This window comes from Nyctereutes procyonoides, unplaced genomic scaffold (assembly GCF_905146905.1).
Source record: "Nyctereutes procyonoides isolate TBG_1078 unplaced genomic scaffold, NYPRO_anot_genome, whole genome shotgun sequence".
NCBI lineage: Eukaryota > Metazoa > Chordata > Mammalia > Carnivora > Canidae > Nyctereutes > Nyctereutes procyonoides.
In genome coordinates, this window is record NW_026575037.1 from 20355110 (window position 1) to 20371145 (window position 16036).

The 16036-nt window shown below is 53.4% G+C and overlaps 1 protein-coding gene across 1 annotated transcript in view; it reads left to right on the forward strand.

Annotated features, from left to right (window-relative positions):
• The window catches only part of PLXNA2 (plexin A2), a 207963-nt gene extending 204913 nt beyond the window's left edge, over window positions 1-3050 (forward strand). Inside the window, exons 30-32 of the mRNA XM_055319349.1 lie at window positions 710-922; window positions 1590-1740; window positions 2525-3050. Of these exons, the coding sequence (XP_055175324.1) occupies window positions 710-922; window positions 1590-1740; window positions 2525-2620 (460 nt within the window). The 3' untranslated portion in view covers window positions 2621-3050. The remainder of the gene's footprint in view (window positions 1-709; window positions 923-1589; window positions 1741-2524) is intronic.
• Window positions 3051-16036: the final 12986 nt, after the last annotated feature.

Here is a 16036-nt window from a genome sequence, read left to right on the forward strand (position 1 = left end):
AAGGCCAAGTTGGAAAAGGCACAGGCACAGCAGCTGTTGTGATTTCAAAGGGGAACGAATGGGCTGATCCACCTTATGGCCTCAGGAGCAGAGAAAACCCATTCTCCTCTGAGCTACGGCGAGTCATCCCAGCATGCCAACCATGGCCTCCTCTCCCCCGTCTGCCCTGCCCAGGGAGGGGAGGGCTCTCCCCAGGGCTGCCCCCCGGTGTGGGGGGGTCACTTCTCAGCCCCTCAGGCCTGGCTGGCCCTGCAAAGCGGCGCAAGGGGCCCGGCTGGGTGGAGGGGCACAGCCTGGGGCAGCTGGCTGCAGCCTTCCGGACAATGGCCATGGGCACTGGGACGGGACTCTAGGAGTCTGGTGGCTTTGTTTGAAGTTCTGAGAAAATCGTGCAGTTCTCTGTCCTTGGGCTTCCTGCCGGGAGGCCTCTGGAAAAAGTGGCTGGAACCCACCTACGTCTACCCCTTGGTGGTTAAGGATCAGGGTCAGCACCCAGTTTGAGTACGATGGTGCCTCTCCTTTCTCCCAGGGTCAGGATCGGCTCAGGCTAAACGAGCAGCCCTGGCTGGAGCAGTTCTCTGTGATTTCATCCCTTTGCCCTTGGGAGGGAGAATTTTGACTTGTAGAGGGAGGAGAGGAATATTCCTGGACGCCATCAGGGGCCCCACAGAGGTTCGGCCCTCAGGGTCTGCTCTGCCTTTTTCCACAGCCTCCCTCTGCGCTTCTGGGTGAACGTGATCAAGAACCCCCAGTTTGTGTTTGACATCCATAAGGGCAGCATCACGGACGCGTGCCTGTCCGTGGTGGCCCAGACCTTCATGGACTCTTGCTCCACGTCAGAGCACCGGCTGGGCAAGGACTCCCCCTCCAACAAGCTGCTGTATGCCAAGGACATCCCCAGCTACAAGAGCTGGGTGGAGAGGTCAGTAGCACCCCCGGGACAAACCCACACCCCCATCTGTTTGCCCCATTCCCCACCCTGAGGGCCTCACCAACTGAGGACTCACAACCCACAACTGAGTCTGTGGTACCTTCAGATCTCATGCTCCCATCGTTCCTCCTTATCCAAACTTCCTGCTGGGAGGGAGAGAGAAGGGGAACCTCTGTGCCTTTGGACATCAGACCATTATCATTCTGATTACCTTTGACTGGGCACATGCTAAGCAACCAGCACTGTGATAAAGAGTTTTTATGTATAATCTCAGTAAAATATCCAGCCGAGTCGCGAAGTATTATTATCATCATCCCCATTTTACTGATGAGGAGACCAAGGCTAAGTAGCTCGTCCAAGGTCACACAGCCTGCAGGTACTAGAGCTGGGATTGAGAGACTCGAAGTCTGGGCTTTTAAGCATTCTGGGGGGCACTGTAGTAGGAGCTCCCAGCTGGATGGAGTCTGGCCTAGCCAGTACCAGTCTCCAGGCCGCAGCCTTAGCTTGAGGCAAAGAGCCAGAGGAAGACACATCAGAAGAGAAATACGGAGGCAGGAGCGACTGGGGACATCTGATGCTCTCCAGGGGCCTGAGGTCAGAGTAGGGCAGGTGAACGTGTGCTGGGCCCCCCTTAAGAAGCCGGTCCTCTCTACGCCAGATACTATGCGGACATCGCCAAGCTCCCCGCCATCAGTGACCAGGACATGAACGCCTACCTGGCCGAGCAGTCCCGTCTGCACGCGGTGGAGTTCAATATGTTGAGCGCCCTCAATGAGATCTACTCCTATGTCAGCAAGTACAGCGAAGAGGTAAGGCGGGGCCCGGGAGAGGACAGAGACCCACACGCAGCCAGAAAGACAGTTACGCAGAGCGCCTGGCTCGGCCCCTCGATAACAGCGACAGAGGGTAATTTAGAAAACATACAGTCATGGACTAGTGTCAAAAACCCATGAGCTCAAGACTCATTACCATTCCCTTAGACAGCAGCCTCTCCTCTCTGATTCATCCAACGCTTTCTTACACATTCCATTGTCTTTCACTCATTGTTAATACGATAAATAACACTCTTAATAACATAATTGTTTTCCCTCTCCAAGTGTTGTACAATTCATTTCATCCTTTCTTAAACAGTGAATCAGACTGTTCTTTGCACTTGGGCAGATCCTGTCAGTTGTGTTTCAGGTACGCAGGTGGACCTTGACGGGGCAGGGGTCGCGTGGGACGGCTCCGGAGCGTTTGCAAGGCCTGCGTTGGCATGGAGCCTGAAATTAGCATTAGAAGTAATCATAATCGTGATAATAGCTAATAATTACACAGCACTTTGTCACGCATGCCAGCTATTGCTTTAAACACATTGTTTTAAGCTCTATATCGACAGAGACGCACGTACGTGCGTATGTGTAGACGTATGTACACATGCACACACGGGCATACGTGTGTGTATATTCAATCATTTACATTCCTTCAGCTTATGTTTGTTGGGGCAGAATGGAAAGGCAGTTGGAAGGATGCAGGATTCTGTAAATGAGGAGCCTCTGAACGGCATCCTGAAGTCTTCCCCACCTTTGTTTTGTTGTTGTTGTTGTTCCTCAGCTCATCGGGGCCCTGGAGCAGGATGAGCAGGCCCGGCGACAGCGGCTGGCGTACAAGGTGGAACAGCTCATAAATGCCATGTCCATCGAGAGCTGAGAGATGGAGCCCCACGTTCCCAGGAAGAGGGGCCTGTGAAAGCTGCCACACCGGGAGTCTCAGACGGAAGGACAAGTGAAGGGGATCAGCACCCCCAGAGCTTGCTGTCCCCTGGGACCCCATCCTGGGGAGAGGGGAGGGCCCCTCCCCCGATGCCAGCCAGGGCCCCGCCACCTGCCGGCTCCCGCAGGGAGAGGAGGCTGGGGGCATCGTCCACCCACAGTGAGAACCGCAGGAGGCAGGGGCGCAGGGAAGGCGGTTCTTCAAGCCGAGAGGCATGAACTGGGGACAGTTCTGCCTCTGTGACTGCTGCTTTGCATGAAAACTCATTTGATGTATATTGGGGAAATAATGAGAACTTTATTTAATTTTTTTTAAGAAAAAGGAAAAAAAAACAGAAATAAAACGAGACAAAAAGCCTCCCTGTTAATCCCGTCCCACTTCTGTTTCAATCTGATTTCAATCCCGGTTCCTCCACCCGCCCCCCCCCCCCACCTCCCCTTCGTCGAATGACTCCTGTTTCCAAATGCCAGAGAAAGCCTACCAAGAGGAGCCGAGGGAAACTGGGGGGAAAGCGATCCCTTGCTTTCCCTGGAAATCATAAGAGCACGAGAAGGAGGAGAATGAGCACAAGTTCACACCAAACACTTCGCAAAAATCGAGGCCAGTGAAACCTGGAATTATGGCAGCGGCCGGAGGAGGAGCACGGCGGCCCAAGGAGCACGGCGGCCCAAGGAGCACGGCGGCCCAGGAGCACGGCGACGGCGGGACTCGGCACGGACAGTGGCGCCACGGAGGGGCTCGACCTGGCCGACTGGGAATCGAGCTTTACGCACCACACACATGTATATTCTCCTCTCCGGAGAGGAGATACGTGTCTGTAGAGTACCGATGCTTTTTTGCTACTGTTTTTTTGTTTGTTTTTGTTTTATTTAATCTCAAACCTCAAGAAATGAGGAGCTGATCTTTGGTACTTTTCTGTTTGGTTCCCCTAAAGTTCCTATCAGAGGCGGGGGAGCGGTGCCCCCCCCCCCCCCGGACGCCTGGCCTCCCCGAGGACAACTGGGCAGCTTTGCCTCACATGGCTCACTGTCCTACACCAGGCACCCTGGGGAAGGGGCCCGGAGTATGCGGCCCGGGCCTCCAGGAGATTCCGTTTGGGAGCTGACCTGGGGACGTGGGTGTTTGGCTTTAGACTCCACTCCAATCTGCCAGTGGCTTCTTGCAATGAAAGCGAAAGCAAAAACCAAACACTGTTTACAGCAAGCAATACTTGAAGAGCGTAGGTTAAAGAGGCGGCCGCGTTTACCGTGATGCTTTCTTTCTCTCGTTCTCTTGTGCCTGCAGAGGGGAGACAACCCTCCGCTCATATGTGGAAGCCCCTGATCGTCTGAGCACTTGCCTCAGCAGAAAGGACTGTAGCCTACCCACGTTCCTGTCTTCTGCTTCTCCTGCCTCCCGTGTCCTTATGAGTGTGAAGGACAAGTGGGTGGCTTCTCACTGGGCTTCTTTCTCTCTCTCTCTCTCTCTCTCTCTCTCTTCTGCTGACACCTAAAACCATGGATGACCAACTCTCCTGAGTGTAGTTTCTAAACAAAGAGACCAAAGCCCCACACCCTGGTCCAGAAGCCCCATGAAAGCCAGTGGGAGTCACCTAGAGGAAGGTGGCTCTGTTGGCAGCAAGATCTTGGTGACCTGGACAGCCTTCCGAGTTTCCAGGCCTCCACACCGGCACGGATCCAAGCAGGCAGCCCCGGCTTCTCTGAAAACAGCATCAGAGGGAGGGAGAAGGAAGGCAAGAGAAAGACAAAGGGTGGGGAGGGGGCAGACAGGAGAGGACCATCCTCCCCTTCCCACCTTCTACTTGTCAAGGGGCTGCGGTGCTGGGAAACTGGACCAGCCGGCCCCGGAGAGACCAGACCAGGGTCATTTCCTCTGTAATTAACTCTGGGCCCCAGCTTCTCTGTGCCCTGATTTACCTCCAAACAATTCCAATTTCCAAAGGCTCTGCTGACCACACTGGATTCCCAGGAAAGGGCCGGGGGAGGGGGAGCTCTGAGGGCTGGCTTCCATCCCTGGCGTGTGGCTCTGGATCGCTGTGCTAACCGCACAGCAGACATCGCCTGGTCTCCTCAGCTCCAGTTTCTTGCCTGAATGCAGCTGACAAAGGGAAAGAGAAAAGCATTCAGCAAAATACTCAGGAAACTCGCTGTTTTCATTATAATTCACAACCAGCCATGCCAAGGCCACTTTCTTCTGATAATCCACTTCTGCTAAAGTTTCTCTGGGCCCTATTAATAGCCTGAAAGAAATACTAATGACTGGCCTTCCGCACTAAGCCAAAGTGTTTGCTCTTCATAGCACCCAAAGCTTATCAGCTCAGAGCCTGTGATTAATGGCGATGAAAGGAGAGAAGATACGTGCAAGAGGAATGGGGGGGGGGGGCTCGGTGCCACCCACAGAAAAATCCCAGCCCACCGTACGTTACTTCCCAGCTCCGCACGAAGGTTCTCTGACCACACTGCTACGCAGACTAGCATCCGGGGTTTTGCTCCACCAAGAAGTAGAAGGAAGTTTAGCATTTCGACAGCATCTCACCGACCCTTGCCTCTATGCACCGATCTGAGCGTCTCCCAGGGGCGTCTTTGGGTGACTGTTCACGGCCCTGGGGCTGCTTCCTGGAAGGCTTCTGGAGAGTGTAGAGAATGATGGGGGAATGGTCAGCTGGAGCGCGGATGGGAGAGGGGCCAGAGCTGCCACGAGCGGGTGGGCCACATTTCTCGGGATTCCATGAGAGCGTTGGGCAAGTTGGGATGGCAAAGGAAGTGGCCCGGGGGCGTCTGTGAGGAAGGGAGTCCGAGAAAGGAGAACACGGTGTGACTCGAGCTAGGCCGTGATGGGGGAAGGTTGCCGCCTTGCCTCCTCTGCAGCTTCCCGTCTGCCTCCTCCACCAACTCTTGCCTTTGGGCCATCGAGAACCAACAGAGCCCACACCTATAGAATGGGCAGGACAGGGACTCAGTTGGCCTCTCTCCTCACTCTTAGCCAACTGGAAGGTATTTTGACCTCATGTAGGGAAAAAGTCACAGCCCCTACCCCACAGGAGGCCTTCCAACCCGGAGGGAGGCAGGAAGGGGGGTGTCTCTCAGACATCAGTCCAGCTTCACTTGTGTCACTACTCTGCACAAGAGACAATTCGCTGGAAAAGAACCCCAGGAATGCGCTTGGCCAGACAGAAGGTGCTGATGGACAAGACGAAGATGGGCAGGATGTCCCCTGTGCGCAGAGCAGGCCCCCCCCACCTGGCCCGCTGCCCCTCTACTCTCAGCACGGAGTCGGGGGGCAGGTATCTTGGGGCCTGCCCTCCCCCTCTCCCCCCACAGCGTCTCTCAGATCATTTCCCATCCACCGCTGACTGCAGAGAGCCCCCCTTCCTTGCAGAGTTCAATCACCAAGAGTGCGGCTCCAACGTTGGCCTCACCCGAGGGTGGAGACGGGTTCCCGCGCCCGGTCAGGTGGCCTTCCTACGGGGCGGCTGCCTGCCAGGGATGCTCAGGGTGCTGAGAACAGCAGGGAACAAGACCAAGAAGGACCTTCTTCCAGCAGAGAGGCATCATCCCAGCCGCCAGCCCCCACAGCAGGCACAGGTCTCCCCACCACCTGCGGAGGGCACAGCTTGGCAGAAGGGGGCCAGAGAGGGAAGAGGAAGGCGGCCAACCCAGCTGCCTTGCCTTGTTCTGGAACGTTCCTTCTTCAGTGAGGGCCTCTCTGGCTTCCACAGCTGCTGTCGCCTCTGGTGGCATGTCCCCTTGCCTCTTGAGCCCTGGCCTTCCTTCGCTTCCCCCGAATGAGGACAAGGAATCGCAACCGAGGCCTCTGGCCCTGCTGAGCACGAAGCCGAAGCCAGGGATGTGGGTGTGGGCTGAACACCATCCGGACAGAACAGCGGGAGACTGGGGGACAGCCGCCAGCCGATCCATCCCCAGGTGCATCCCAGGTGCCACACGGGCCTCCACGACCCCGCAGCTGCCCCCGGGGGAGGCCACCCTGGCTGACCTCGGATGGAGGCTCCCCAAGGCCTGGCCACTGACAGGAAAGCCTCGAGACTCTTGGGGGCAGGGGCGAGGGGGTGATGAGAAAATGCAAAACAGCCTCATGGGTCCGGGGCTGCAGAAGCAGATGCCACGGGGACACTTGGGAGACGAAGTTCAAGGACTTTTGATGCCTTGTCTCAGGCTTGGAGAAAATGGCGGCGCCCTCTTGGGGACTCCAAAGTCTGTCCTCTCCGTCTCTGGCCTTCCTCCAGGTTTTCCCAAAGAGGGACATTTCAGCACCCGGGGCTCAGTGACAGCAGGAAGGAAAGAGAGATCTCACTCGTGGTATCAAGTTGTCCATGGTTGTTGACTGGTCAAGACCACTGCTTGTCAAACAGGGCCTCCGCCCCGTAAGCCCGCTGGAGGCCCCGACCTTTCGGGGACAGCCCGCTCGGTTCCCCTGTCCTCCTCACGGTTACAGGCTCCACCTTGAGACTGGGCTCCATCCCTTCTGTACCTTCTGCAGCCCAGCCCGCCCCTCCTGTCTTGCCTCAAGGAAGATGGGAGACACCTTGGGATTTCAGGGGAGGCCCTGACCTTGGCTTTGTATGTCCCCCGCGTTAACGTTACAGGTGGCGAGCGTAACGGCACACGGTCCCCCCTACAGAGCAGACGTTAGCAAGCGTGTTGGGGAACAAGGGACAAGCTCTTCATACCATGAAACTAGGGACCTGGGCCCACCTGCCTCTCCCCCCAACGTCTCCTATCCAAGCCCACTCTTCTTGACACACTGGAATCTGTATTATATATATTTTTAAGAAAATACAATGATAGTTGTCTGGTTTTGTTGTTTTTACAGGTGTTGTGGAATAAAATCTGTAAGAAAATTAAGTATTTAAAATGTTCCAATACATTGGGGGTTTTTTTGGTTATTCTAATATATTATTGTGTACCTATTGTAAATATGAAACACTCCTATTTTGCAAGCCAAGGACACAATTTGTACTGTTGTTATATATAAATAAAGTTTACTGGATAAAAAAAAAATAGAACTTTTATCTTTGGATAAGCCTGGTTGTGCAGCCGCGTATATGCAGAATCAGATTGCAGGGGCATATTGAAGGAGCAGGTCACTTATGGAGAGATGAGCTAAGTGGTTTTAAGGGACTTCTAGACGTCTGTCTAGAGGCAGAGCTTATTAATGTCCAGTCATCATCATCATCAACACACACACATGCACACGCACAAGCACACGCACATGCACACGTCCTGCTTGTACCAATGGGTGAACACTGCCCCCTAGCCCCAAGACCCCAGAATACAGCTTTTCTCCAACAAAAGAGTGCAGCTCCTTTGGGCTGAGACCCTTTGCCAGGGAAGAATGAGGTCTCAGGAGAAGGAGGAGATCCATCCCGGGCCCTTCCCGAAAGTCACATCCACTCCTTGATACAAAACATTTATTAAGCATCCACCAGGCCACGGCGTGGTGGCCAGTGCTGGGGGAGGGGGCGGGAACAGTAACCGAGGAACGCGGGATCCGTGCCCTCATCAAGCTTTTAGGTCGGTGAAAAGCACGGGGATTCCAAAAAAGAAGTGTCTCGGCCACACCCCGAGAAGGGTGTTTGTGTTGTTTTCCTTTTATTTTCAGTGAAGGGATTAATACCGGATCAGGGAATGATGCCAGGTATTGTGTGCTGTGCGATCCAGCACAGGGGGAGAGGTGGGGTGCTCTGGCCCGGGCACCTGGCAGGCTCCCGTGGGGTCCAGGCGAAGAGCCTGGGAGGTAGCCAGTTGATCGGCTGAGCTGAGGATGCCACCCCCCAACTCTCCACTTCCCTTTTTCTCTTTTTGCTTTCTTTTTTTGTTTTTTGTTTTTGTGTTTTAAATTCCATTTGCCAACATATGTTATAACTCTTTTCGTCCTCGTATCCCCCAAGTGTGTGGGTGACACTTCCACTCTCGGCAGGTAAAAGGAGTAGATGAAGTGAGCTCGAGAGCGGGTCAGGCTGGCATCCCAGGGGACTGCCGAGGGCTCCCCCTCCACGGTCATGAGGCCAGAACTGTGTTCTGCGCCCACAGCCTGGCACCCACGTCAGAAGCAGAGGCTCCTGGAGGACGAGGTGTAGCCCTGCCCTTAGGAGGCCTCCAGTCTGCGGCGGGGAGACAGCCCTGGCCTTCAGGGCGCCGCCAGACAGTGGAGACGTGGGCCCTGCTGCAGCCACAGCCCCGGCTCTCGTGGGTGGCCCCCACGTGGACCAGTGGGGCCTGGGCCTAAGTGCAAAATCCTAGGAAGCGCACGTTGGTGAGTGCGGTGCGTGCTAGGACTCCAGGATGCTGGTGGATTCGGAGACAGGATCCCTGCTGAGGTTCTTTCACTCCTTGCTTTGCAGCTTCTGAGTCGATGATGTCTGTGCGCACGCGTGTGGGGACACACACACACACACACACACACACACACACATTGTTCCCTGAGAGACTGGAGAGATGCAAATGCTGCTCCTGAGGGTGAGGAAAATGCAAACACAACACCCTGAAGAGCCCGGAGAAGAGCGCAGTGCTGAGGCCCGTGTATAATTAGCACGCTGTTGTCGACTGCACACATGACAGGGTTTCGTTTGTGAGCACACACACCGACATGAACCAGCCTTGGCCTCTCTTTGAGATCCCCCCTCCCCAGCCCAGCCAGGCCTAGAACCCTGGAGCACTGTGTTCCACCCCAGGGAAAAGGGTAGGGATCCCTGGGTGGCTCAGCGCTTTAGTGCCTGCCTTCAGCCCAGGGCGTGATCCTGGAGACACGGGATGGAATCCCACATCGGGCTCCCTGCATGGAGCCTGCTTCTCCCTCTGCCTGTGTCTCTGCCTCTCTCTGTGTGTCTCTCACGAATAAATAAAATCTAAAAAAAGGGGGGGGGCAATCATTTCAGGAGGCCGTGGCGAGCCCTGTGGCCTGGTCACAGCCCCTACAGTGCCCGACCAGGTCCCTGCTGCCCGCTGGTCTGGGCCATTGCGTGCAGGCCGCCTCTCTGTGTGTGCTCCCCTGTCCTCTTCCCACTCCCCATCTCTTTCCTCAGCAACTTGGACTTCAGGCAGCTCTATTTTTTTTTTTTTTTTTTTTTTTTTTTTAAGATTTAGTTACTTAGGGCAGCCCCGGTGACCCAGCGGTTTAGCGCCATGTTCAGTCCGGGGTGTGATCCTGGAGACCCGGGATCAAGTCCCACGTCAGGCTCCCTGCATGGAGCCTGCTTCTCCCTCTGCCTGTGTGTGTGTGTGTCTCTCTCTCTCTTTCTGTCATGAATAAATAAAAAATAAAATAAAATCTTTAAAAAAAAAAGATTTAGTTACTAAGAGAGAGAGAGAGAGAGAGAGCAGGGCGAGGGGCAGAGGGAGAGGGAGAGAATCTCCAGCAGACTCACTGCTGAGCGCAGACCTCCCCCCCTTCCCCAGCATGGGGGGCTCCATCTCATGCCCCGAAATCATGACCTGAACCAAGATCAAGAGTGGGTCGCTTAACTGACTGAGCCACCCAGGTGCCCCACGACAGCTCTATTATTAAATATATGCTGTGGAAATTTCCAAATTGCCATCCTCAGGGAAGGAAGAGACAGGGGAGGAGGGAACATACCAGGCACCCATCTGTCCTGTTTACTGTCGTGGTCCAGGACAGAGCACAGGGAGTCCTGGCCCACGGCAGATGCCAAGAAGAACATTGTGAAAGAATGAATGATTGAACAAATAAATTCTGTGGACCGCCCGCCCTATTCCAGACACCAGAACATCGCCCCATATGATAGGCATGCTCCATCGTCATAGCGGAGGCTCCGAGGGGTTGAGGGATTTGCTGAAGGTCACACAGCTACGGCGGAGCTGGGATCGCACGCATGCAGTGCTCTTGCCACGGCACTACACTGCCTCTCATTAGCCCTAGGCCTTTTAACACTTGGACGTCTTCCCCAGAAATGGGTCCTCCCTCTTGTATCAAGCAGGCCCTGTGGGGGCAACTGGTCAGCAGCATCCACTAACATTTGTATTTGTTCACCGCAGTCCTTATCTAGTCATCACTTGCGGTGAGCGTGACACCAGATGAAGGGCTGTTGGGCATATAAAGGGGGAAAGAAGTCTTAAAGTCGCAGCTTTCTCAGAATATACGATCTCACATCAATTCCGAATCATTACTCTAAGAGAGAAAGGCTCGTCCCTTTTCTTAGTGGGAATTACATATCATTTTTACTACAAGTATGAAATAATTTTGCTGAACCGCAGCAGTAGGATGCTCAGAGAGCTGGGACCCGCAATTTGAAGAAAACCCTGCATGATAAGGCACTTGAGGGGACTTAGGAAAGTGGGCGCTGCTGGTAACCTGTGCTTGATCTCGACGGTGCCAGGAGCTCAGCGAGGGAGCTGAAGGACAGAGGAGGCTCCCACCTCTGCTTGACTGCTAGAGGCCTGGAGCCAAATTCCTGGCCCACCTCCTATGCACATGCGTGTGGGCCCCTCTGCTGCATATTGTGGTAACATTCGTCCTCTTCCTGACTTTGCCTGATATTTCTGTCTTATTTCTCTTTGGTCCTCATTTTCTACTCCTTTTTCTACTTGCTCTAAGAGCACGCGACTTGGACTCCGATCGCCTGGGGCTGAAGTCCATTCCCATGCTGTGGGGTCTGGGACGAGCTTCGTAACCTCTCCGTGCATCAGTTCTCGGATCTATAAAATGGGGATGCTGCATATTAAATAGGGTTTTGGAAGGGGTTAAATAAGAGAATGCATATAATGGACTCCTTACATACTATAACAAGTAAATGAGAGGGACAAAGTATTAACCATCCATCCTTGTTTCACGGGCAGTCCAGCAGGACCTTGAGGTAGGAGGAGATGAGGGTCTCTACCTGGCTGTGGGAAGAAGCTGAGTGAATAATGCTCATAGGTTACCCAAGGGTAACTGGCGCCCGAGACTTAAGCTCTTAGGAGCCTTGGTGTGGATGTTGACCAAGATGGGAAATGAATCAAGACCTTACCCAAAGGCAGAATTAGCCATGAAGCAGTCTGCAAATATGCTAAAAGTGGGTAGAAAGTAGCAAAGAGAAGTGAATCCACCCAAGTTTCAGGTATGAAAGCAACAACAGAATCTAACAGGCTGTAAAGTCAGTAGATGGCTTCCTGAAAGCCTGACTAGGACCAGGGTCCACAAAGTGTTTGGGGCCTCACAGGAGAGGTACCCTTTCACACAGAGAGTCAGAGAGTAGGTCAGGCCCACAGACCCAGGGCAGGAGCACCAGAGAAGGGCACATAGGTTAGAGGCAGATGACACAGACCCCAGGAGGGCCCATTCCCAGCGAGAAGCCAGGGACGCAGAGTGGGAGAGGAAATAAAGTGCTTACCAGACCTGGGAGGGGTCCTTCCCCCATCTCCCCTCAGGGAGAAATCTGGGCACCTCCAACCCCAGCTGGTTCCAGATGAGTGTATGAGTCAGGGTGTCCCAGAGAAAAATACCAAGAGAGCAATAGAGCAATAGGATTTGGGTACGTGTGTGTGCACATGTGTGTGTGCGTGTGGAGGAGTCAGATTGACAGAGACAGAGAGACTTTCTGGAACTGGCTCACACGATTGTGGGGGCTGGCAAGTCGAAAGTCCGCAGGGCAGGCTGGCAGGCTGGCAATTTGGGCAAGAACTACAGCTCCAGCCTTCAGTCCAAAGGCAATGTGGATGCAGAATTGGTTCTTCTCAGGCAGCCCAGGTGGCTCAGCGGTTTAGTGCTGCCTTCAGCCCAGGGTGTCCTGGAGACCTGGGATCGAGTCCCGCTTCAGGTGGGGTTCCCTGCATGGAGCCTGCTTCTCCCTCTGCCTGTGTCTCTGCCTCTCTCTCTCTCTCTCTCTCTCTCTCTCTCTCTCTCTCTGTCTCATGAATAAATAAATTAAATCTTAAAAAAAAATGAAGAATTGATTCTTCTCTGGAAAACCTCAGTTTTGCTCTCAAGGCCTTCAACTCTTAGAGGAGTCCCACCCTCACTGTGGAAGGCAAACTCCTTTATTCAAAGTCTACTGGTGATAAATGTCACTCACATCTAAAAAGCACCTTCGCAGCAGCATCTAGACTGGTGTTGGTTTGGGTTTCTTGGGGGTTTTGTTTTTTTTAAGACTTTACTTATTTATTTGAGAAGGAGAGAGCACAAGCGGGGGGAGGAGCGGAAGGAGAGGGAGAAGCCGACTCCCTGCTGAGCAAGGAGCCCGCTGTGGGGCTGGATTCCAGGACCCTGGGATCACAAGCTGAGCTGAAGGCAGATGCTTAACCTTCTGAGCCACCAGGGGCCTTTAGACTGGTGTTTGACCAAATAAGTGGGCACCGTGGCCTCGCTGATTTGCCCCATAAAATTAGCCATCACAGTGAGGAAAAGACAAGTCAAGCGGCTCTCAAACACTGAAGTTAAACCCTGTGCAAAGGATCTGTAAATCCAACCATTTGGATGCTTTTTTTTTTTTCATTGCGGTGACAGACACGTGACATAAAGTTTACCATCTTCACCGTTGTTCAGTGTACAGCTCAGAGGCGTTAAGTACCTTCACGCTGTTGTGCGGCCATCCCCACCGTCCGTCCCCATAGCTCTTCTCATCTTGTCACACTGAAACTCTGTCCCCATTAAACAATAACTCTCCCCCAGCCCCTGATGACCACTATTTTACACTTTGGTGCTTTTGTAAATCTAGTTTCTTTCCTTTTTTAATTTCCTGGTAGAAAAATGCTTTTGAAAAGTCCCAACCTTTGCCGGCTAAGCGAAGAAGAAAAGGGACAGACATCAAGGAGGTGTGGAGTGACCTCAAAGCCAAGCATGACAAAGGGGCAGGGGTGGGGGTTCCAGCTCCAGACCCTGGAAGAGCGGCTGAGTCTCTGAGTCATCGTGGGGAATAATAGGAACTGGGAAAAATTGGAAACGAACCCCTTTTCTGCTTTTCCCTTGACCTCTCATAAATGTCCATTATCCTAGCCCATTTATAAAGGCCCCACCAAAAAGCATACATCAGAAACTGGTACCAGGAAAAACACACAAAAAACCAAACTATTGTTTAATCCCCAAGAATCATGTAGGATTCCACACTTCCAGGTCCATCTTCCCAGTCTCATCGTTCCTTGGCTCCCCATCTTCATCTGGCTCCATTTCTCAATTCCCGGTTGTCAACCCAAGAGCCCCTAACTCTGAGGATGAATTTTAGAAAAGCTGAGCCTGGAGCTCTGGTGGGGTGTCCAAGGCACCCCAGGGCCGCACAGGAGGGGAGCCCGAGGAGCATAGGAAGGCAGCCCTGCATCCTGCGGTGCCCAACTCCACCTCCACCAAGTACCACCCATGGTGACGTTAAAGGCCACAAAGCCAAGATGGGAGCCACGTCCCCTGGACGGTGGTGAACACTGAGCACCAGGAACTACAGGAACCCACCTCCTCTTCCTTTACTTTAGAGGGTGCTCTTAGTCTCCATTTCCATTCTATGTCCCTGTGTGAGGGTCAGGATGCCTACAGAGAAGAAGGGAAGCAGACACCATCACCCCTCCTGGCCACTTCCCTCAAAGTGTTGGGGTCCTGAGTTCTTTCTTCTTCAGCCTTGAGGTTGAACGTGGTAAGGTAAGGTGTGTGGGGCGCTGTGCGCACACAGACGAGCCATGTGGGGCCTCCCCTCCAGGACGGCCTGACCCTGCTCTTTTATGTATTTAATTAAACATTTACTGGCAGCCCTCTCCACAGGCTGTGGTCTGCGCTAAGCATCGGGAAAGGTCCCGGACTGAGCGCCTGACATCCTAATCTTGTGAGCTTCCCCGGCTAAGTTCATCTGGCGGCAAAGATTGTGTGTCTATTGTGCGCTTACCGCAATGAAGGCTACACTTTGGAGGATCAGAAGGACTCCTCTAAAAGTCCAAAGAGACAAATATTATTGACTCCCATTTTAGAGATGAGAAAACGGAGGCTCAGAGAGATTGTATAACAAATCCAGAATCACGCTGAGGTTAGTGACATCCTTGGGACTTGACCTCAGGTCTTCATAAGCTGCGGCGTCAGTGCTCTTCAAGACTCATTAAAGGGGTCTCGCCGGTTCCAGGACCCAGTACTCGAAGCAGAAGGGGTGGACGGCCCTTACGGCAAGAGCCAGCCCATGACAGCAGCACTCAAGCTTTCCAGGCCCTCGGGTCTCTCCCAGCAGAGCAAGGGCCAGATCCAGAAACCCCAAAACTCCTAGAGGGTTGGGTCATGCTCCTGGGTCAGTGTCCTCAGGAACCTGCCCCAGCCCTTGGGCCTGTCTCCTCTTACAGCCCTAGTCTGCTACCAAATCACTCAGGCGACCTTGACAAATCCTTTTTCTTTGTTCCATCTCAGCATTCTCCTTTATAAATTGAAGGGGCTTAGGAAAGATCAGTAGTTTTCAGCTTTTCACCAAAGAAAGGCTCATACAGAATCCAGATCCAAGTGGAGTTGCCCTGGTGGAGATAGAGACAGGAAGCCAAGCCCCAAGTCACTCTACTGGACCTTCCCGCCCCAAGTCTCCCCCGACCCCACACCACCCTGTGCTGCATCCTGGATTGCCACTGAGCATCATTAGGGCTCCAGAGAATAAGGTCCTACCTGGAGGCCACCCTCCTTACCAGACAGAGGGTCTCTGACCCACAGCCAAGGTGGAGAAGTGCCAAAGGCCAGACCAGAATCCAAACTCAAAACTCAACCTCTGATCCAAAGAACCATTGGAGACAGCAAGGGCCAAATATGGAGCCCACACGGAGATAGTAAAATCAGAAAGGGTGAAGTTGGAATAGCAAGGAGGCAACAGTCAGTCCATGGGGCCCGGAGTTGAGAGTGAAGCTACATCTGCTTTTTATAGAGTTCCAGGCCTGCAGGAGGGGCATCCCGGGCTATGGTAAGGAGCAGCCATGAGCCAACTTCCATGCCCCCAGATCCAGCCTCAGCTCTTCTCTCTAAATCCTCAGCAGCAGCCTCGTGTCAGGAAATGATCCACAGAGCCCAGGGCCAGACAGTCCCTTAAACTTTCTGAGGAATGAAACAAAATCACTGTGTCCCGATTCCTTGTTTTCTATCTCCAGAGAGCCAAGAAGATCCTGCTAAATGAGGAGACTGAGGACAAGGGAGAGGCCCGGTGGTGGTTCTGGCTGTGGACAGAGGTTGAGAGCCCCCCAGGCGCCACCTGGGGAGGAAGGAGGAGAGACATGGAATATGAGCTTAGAGCACCCAATCCCTCTATACTTGAGTGAAGACCAGGAATACCCATTACGATGGTTTTGAGGGGTACAGCCTTCACCAGCCCTAGGTTTGTCATCTTGTAAACCTTGCCTGTTTTTAGCTGGTGAAGAGCTGAGATGATCTTTTTTTTCTTTTTTTTTTAAGATTTTATTT